General features: G+C 44.7%; 1 protein-coding gene across 1 annotated transcript in view; it reads right to left on the reverse strand.

The window, feature by feature from the left end:
• Nucleotides 1–6,063, reverse strand: part of NSF (N-ethylmaleimide sensitive factor, vesicle fusing ATPase) — a 145,540-nt gene extending 139,477 nt beyond the window's left edge. The window contains exon 1 of the mRNA XM_019523518.1: nucleotides 5,974–6,063. Within this exon, the coding sequence (XP_019379063.1) occupies nucleotides 5,974–5,985 (12 nt within the window). The 5' untranslated portion in view covers nucleotides 5,986–6,063. The remainder of the gene's footprint in view (nucleotides 1–5,973) is intronic.
• Nucleotides 6,064–6,278: the final 215 nt, after the last annotated feature.

The raw sequence follows: 6,278 nt of genomic DNA on the forward strand, positions 1-6,278 counted from the left end.
CCCCCCTAACCAGTTTATAACAGGCCACAAGATCCCCCCTCAGCCTTCTCTTTTGAAGGCTGAACAGGTTCAGGTCCCGCAACCTTTCCTCATAGGACCTACCCTGCTGTCCCTTGATCATACGAGTGGCCCTCCTCTGGACCCTCTCGATGCTGTCCACATCCCTATGAGATGATTCCCAAATAGGCTCTTTATAGATACTAGTTAAGCTCCTGCTGAAGGCAGGGATATCATTGACATGAAGGAGCCATTTTGTCTCTCAGAACCCCACGGCAAGGTAAGACTTGACTTGCATGTCTCTTGCCAAAAGGTGAAAGGAAAATGGCCCAGAACAAAACATATCTTGCTGCCTGCTTGTTCATCAGTATTTCAGCTGCTCTCCCTCTCATCTATGGTTGGCTCCTGAAGAGCAGAAAACAATGGATAGGTCAATGGATAGGTCAGTCCTCAGGGTGAGTAGGTCTGTTCACCTAAGGCATTTGCATCTTTTTCCACCAGTTTCCCTATTCCTTTTGTCTAGGTCAGGGGTTCCCAAACACTGGGCCATGGCCTGGTGCTGGGCCATGAAGGGTTAGCTGCCAGACCAGAAGTGACCACAGACTGGCAAACAGCGGACTGCCAGCAACCGGCATACGGCAGACTCAGCTTTTATACCGAGTATAAAAAAGGGTTGGCTACCTGTCCACAGTATGCCAGTCACTGCTGGTCTGTGGGGCTTGCTGGTCCTCAGCACAAAAAGGTTGAGAACCCCTGGTCTAGGTGATGTTTCTCTCAGCTCACCAGTTTATGTCAGTGGGGAAGGTCCACCAGATCTCATAGGGTTTGTGAGATCTCATGTGAAGAGGAAGCCAGTTTAGCACACAGTCAGGTTCATAAGAGTCTATGAATGGACGTGTCATGATTTTTTAAAATCTAGTACAAAATCTAGTTTGGATTTAAATGTTCCTCCTGTGGCACTTACAACCATGAACTTCAGTGTGAAATCCAAGAAGTTAAATTGAATTGAAATGGATCAGACCCTATATTCACTGTCAAAAATAATGGAAAAATGTAAAAACCATAGAACATCAATATGTTTGTTAACATTTAGTGCATTAAAATGCAACTTTAAAAAGCTGAAGGAGAGAGAGAATACAAAAGTTGAGTCAGCAGCGTACCTGGGACAGTCTTGCATGAGACGTGCATACAGTTTATTCAGAACAATCTCTTAAGGCTGAAGATCTTACATGGGCACCCCTTGGACCAGGGGTGGGCAAAATGCAGCCTGGGAGCTGGATGCGGCCCACCAGACCATTGTATCTGGCCCACGGGGGCCCCTAAAAAATTTAGAAAATTAATATTTATCTGCCCCTGGCTGCCTGTCATGCAGCCCTTGATGGCTTGCCAAAACTCAGTAAATGGCCTTCCGCCCAAAATAACTGCCCACCCCTGCCTTGGACCAATGCAGATGCAAGTGTTAAGATGACACCACCTTTTAATGTTGAAGTATAAAGCTCCCTCCTATTTTAAGCCAATTCAACTATATAATTCAATTATACTAAGATTACTACCAAGAAAAATAAATGACCTCAAAACAGAAAATGGATGAATATCACATCAGCAGAGGAAAAGCTAAATTAGTCCAAAAGTGAAAGTGTTCTTATAGATGTCTAATGGCACCTTGTATCTAAAGATTTTGATTCCATGTTAAAGAGGAATGGGGAGGGAGGCAGAGACCAAAGACTAACAAACAGTGAAACATCCTAGCCATTTCAGTGCTTCTACTAAGTTACTTCAACACAGCAAGTGTGTGTAGAGGGGTTTCTCTGTTCCTTGGAGCCAGATATAGAGGACAAGAGGCATAACATCATGTGCCAACAGCATCCCAGTATTGTAAAGCACTGAGATATCATCTCTGCCATATAGAATTTGCCAAGCTTGGCAATTTCTATTACTATTTGCCAGTTTACTCTCTGAATGCCTGCAATGCATTTTGTTCAAATCACACGGCCCTCTCTAGCAGTATAAAATGAAGCAATATCTCCTAGGAACCCAACTGAAAAAAATCATTGATGACGACGACTCAGGCAAACCTAGATCTTTAGAAATGAAAAGGCTATGCAACCATTGTTCTACATTACACCATTTTAGTCTAAACTGTTAAAATTCACTTTGTGACTGTCAAATATTTTTGAGCCCCAAATGACAGAACAAAATAAACCAGAACTAGGCTGCTCTAGATTGCAGACGCAACATATTTCAAAATGCTGAAGCCTTGTCATTGGTGTCCACAGGTTCCTGTACAATAGCCCCAAAACAGGCTTTGGGAGGGAACTCACAGGTGAATTTCAGGTGACAGGCTTGTAATGAATTATCACTATCATATCACATGATAGCAATTCCAGCATTACACAAGTGTCTCTGTAAAGCCCACAATCACCCTATAATAGCTTGTGAATGTTCTCCCCCCCTGACAAAATACAGATCTGAAGGTGGTTTGGGCATGATATAAATAATCTTTAATATCTATACATTTAAAGTTAAATGTTGGATTTCAAGGTAATAAGAGCATCTACTTATTACAAAAGCCATGGAGTAAAGCAGAGGTGGAAATAAAAAGCCTCCATTATTTGGCTCCTCTGTATTTCAGAACTCTGACCCTGAGTACAAAACCAAAGTAAAACTACTCTCTGCGTGAAGATATTCAAATACTTTCTTTCATGGGGAGGAGGGACAGAGGATTAACTCTTCTTTACTCCCCCTCAGAGTCAAGGTCATAAACCATCTGAGCAGCCCAGCCATGAATGGAGTAACAGGAAGAATGCTCCAAACTAAATCCGAGTAATTTCTTTCTACAGCAGTATTTTAAAAGTCACTTCCTAATATTAACACTTCATTATTTTGATTTTTTAATAATTCAGAAAGGCAAACCCAAGAGCTTTAAAATTCTGAAGTGAGGCATTTCCCGCCATCACTGCTATTCAAGATAGCAGCAAATACAGAAATTGTTACATGGAACCATGTAGCTTCTGAATGATCCACACCATTTCACTGTCCCCTGCTCTTATGCTGCTATCTAACTCATACTAAATAGAGTCTTGGCACCAAATTCGATGCATCTTTTTTAAATCTAGGAAAATCCGCTACAGCTGTAGACATGAATTTAAACAGCATTACAGCATCATATTTTCAAATAATTATGAATTTTAATATTAATTAATATTACATTTTGGTATGTTAGAAAATACTGAAATATATATTCCTATTCACTAGATCAGGGTGGCCAACCTGCAGCATGAGAGTCACACAGCAACATGGGCAGTCTCTGCATATGCCAGAGAGGGAGGGCAGGAAGCAAAAAGCAGAGCAGGAGATCAGATACAGAGAAGGGAGCAGAAAGCAGAGCAGTAAATTAGACAGAGGAAGGGGATCGTGTCAAGAAGCTACCTCAGGGTGGTAACTGAAATTTAATCATGCTGAGACCCATGTTGGCATCTCCTGGACTGTCACCTCAGGCATTGGGACCTGGACTCTTTGTCAGTCTTTTGCATCCAGTACCCTACAGAATCACTCAATGTTGTAGTTGTGCCATGTTCATAATACCTGACCTCCCTCAGAAGTCAGATGTTCTCTTCCCCCAGTTCTTTAACATAGAAAAACATGCAGCCTGTGACTCAAAGCTTCTGCTAGAGGATTATTTATTCTAATGTTTTAGGCAGTTGTAAATTGTTTAGGACTTACCGTCTCATATTATATTAAAGTTTCATTTTAAACATCTTTATTTTTAATAATAAAATCTTAAAATAGCAACAACATTCATTTTAATGAGTCAACCCTGGCCCAAGTATGTGTATGCTGCAGACTGCACCAAAACATGATACCCAAGGTAGCTTTACCTAATTGAAAAAGCAGAGTAAATTAGCTCATGCAAACGCTGCTGCAGGTAACCTGCTTCCAGCATTCCAGCTGACTCAAGCAAAAACATCTGTTACCTCTGTACTATTCTGCAGGCTGCAACACAGCAGCAGAGAGAGCACAAAAAATAATCTCTGTATTTTTGGCTATAGGTGCAGGAGCAGCCACAAGAAGCAGATCAAATCCAGCTCAACTTCAACAGCCTGGACTTGAGTATGCTTAGTATTTACTGAATCTTCAGCAAATTTTCTGCTAAGCTCTAACAAGTCTCTTCTGAGCATGTGCAGAGGGTTTTTCTCAGAGGCCTTATCAGACAAGCTTACATGGAGGGAAGCTAAAAGGCACATCCCCTGATATTAGTCACCTCTTACCAAATTTCAAACCCTTGCACTAAGGCATGAAGACACTACAGAAACATGTTTGGTTTTTTTCCCCCCTGGCTGCATTCTCTGAAATAACCTAACTGATCTTAGCTGAAAATTCCAAAAAACAAACAAAAAGAAGTATTCAGCTTGAGGCAGCCTCTTAGCATAGACTATTTCAGCCTAAACACTTCAAGTCTGGTGAGTTGCAATGTACTTAAACCAACTGCATATCAGGAAAAATGTTTGGAAACTAACTGCAGGCAACACCATTCAACTTTTAAAAAGTTCAAAGATAATGCCACAATGGAGTTATATGAACATTAAACAATCAATATATGTTTGTGACTAAAATAACTTTTTCTCTTAAAAAAAGGCTACTTTCCTCACAGTCAGGCTTCTTAGATTTCATGAGCATTTATTCTCTGTTTTGATTATGTTGTGAACACAATGGAACTCCTATATTAGCCATACAGTATTATTTGAAGGCACCCATCATTTGACAAGTTGCATTTTGACACTAGAATAGCATGCTCTTAAGGAGATGGAAGGGTTATTAGGTTTTAAGCATATGAGACTTTAGCTCCACTAGTCCTTAAAATGAGACTTGCTCAAGCAGCACTCAGTGCTGGACAAGATTAGTTGGTGCAGTTAAGCCTTTATTTTTTATATAACATTAGCCACTCTGCTTCTAGAAAAAGAAAAAATCCTACAAGCACTCTCCTTTACTCGCTATCACAAACCTGGAGATTCATTCTACCTAACTTCACCCAGAAAAGCCAGCAGCACAACTAGACGTGTTCTCATTCAGTTAAAAACACTGCACCATGCAACCATTTCATCGTCATCCTTCGCAGCATTGGGCCAGATTGCTGCATATGAGTTCCCCCTTCTGCTGTAAAAAGAGCACCATTTCTAGCAAATTCCAAAAAAATGTGAAGGGACAGGTGATGGATCAGAGGAAAATCCAGACAACATCTGATCCAGGGTGGTAAAAATAAAACATAGAAGAGTTTACATGATATGACACACAGCCCTGTTTTGCTACCCGTCATGTTCTGACATGAAAGACTAGCGCATATTCAGTGATCTCTCAGGGGTGGGGGAGGAAAAGGAAAGAGGGGGAGACCCAAACAGATGAAGCCAGCTGTTCCAGGGGTTGTTGTTGCCGTTGTTTTTATTGTGGTTCTAGCACTGGAAGCAAAAATAAGGATGGCGTCCTTTTACACAGCGCGGGCCCACTCACACTCAGTGGTGGATGAGAGGGGCCACTTGGAAAACACCAGCTCTTAATTTTCACTCGTTTTTTTGACAGAGAAAAGAAAAGGAGAGAGAGGGAGGGACATTGTTTTGGGTCTGGGCACAGGTGACACCCCCGAGCCCCAGAAACCTCTGGGCATCGGGGTGCGCACCTGACACTGGGGCCCGGTGGCCCCAGGGGCTGCGGCACCGGGGGGAGTCACGGTGGGGCAGCCAGCAACATCTGAATCCCGCGGGACCCACTGGGCGCCTGCGGGCCACGCGTACAGCCGGTCCGGCCCCGGGCGAGGGCTGCGTCGCCTCCAGGGACTCCGTCCGCCTGCGGGCAGAGGCAGGGGTAGGGGCGGAGCGGACGGGAAGGACACGCCGCTGCCCCGGGGGAATGGGACGCCGCGAGGCGGGCAGGGGTGCGGGCGGGGGGCGCTGCGGTCCTGCCCCGCCGCACCAGCTCACTCACCCGTCCCGCCATCTTGACCCGGCGCGCCCGACTCCCAGCGCCGACTGACAGACAGCTGGCGCTGCTACCTGCTCAGCTACGCCACGACGCAGCGCGAGGGGCGTGGCCAACGATCGCCCCGCCCCCAGTTGGACGTCACGCGCTGCCTGAGTGGCTGAGTTGTGCCGCGGTGCCTCCCCTATCACCCGCCCCCGGGCTGTGCTTCCGCGCGCGCTGGCCTTGGGGCTTTGCGCTGTCGGCCCTTGGGGCACAGGAATTTCAGGGACAGCCGCATGCCTGGGGGAAGGGGCATCCACCCCATCCCG

This window comes from Gavialis gangeticus, unplaced genomic scaffold (genome assembly GCF_001723915.1).
Source record: "Gavialis gangeticus isolate Ggan-Ray unplaced genomic scaffold, GavGan_comp1, whole genome shotgun sequence".
NCBI classification, from domain to species: Eukaryota; Metazoa; Chordata; order Crocodylia; family Gavialidae; genus Gavialis; species Gavialis gangeticus.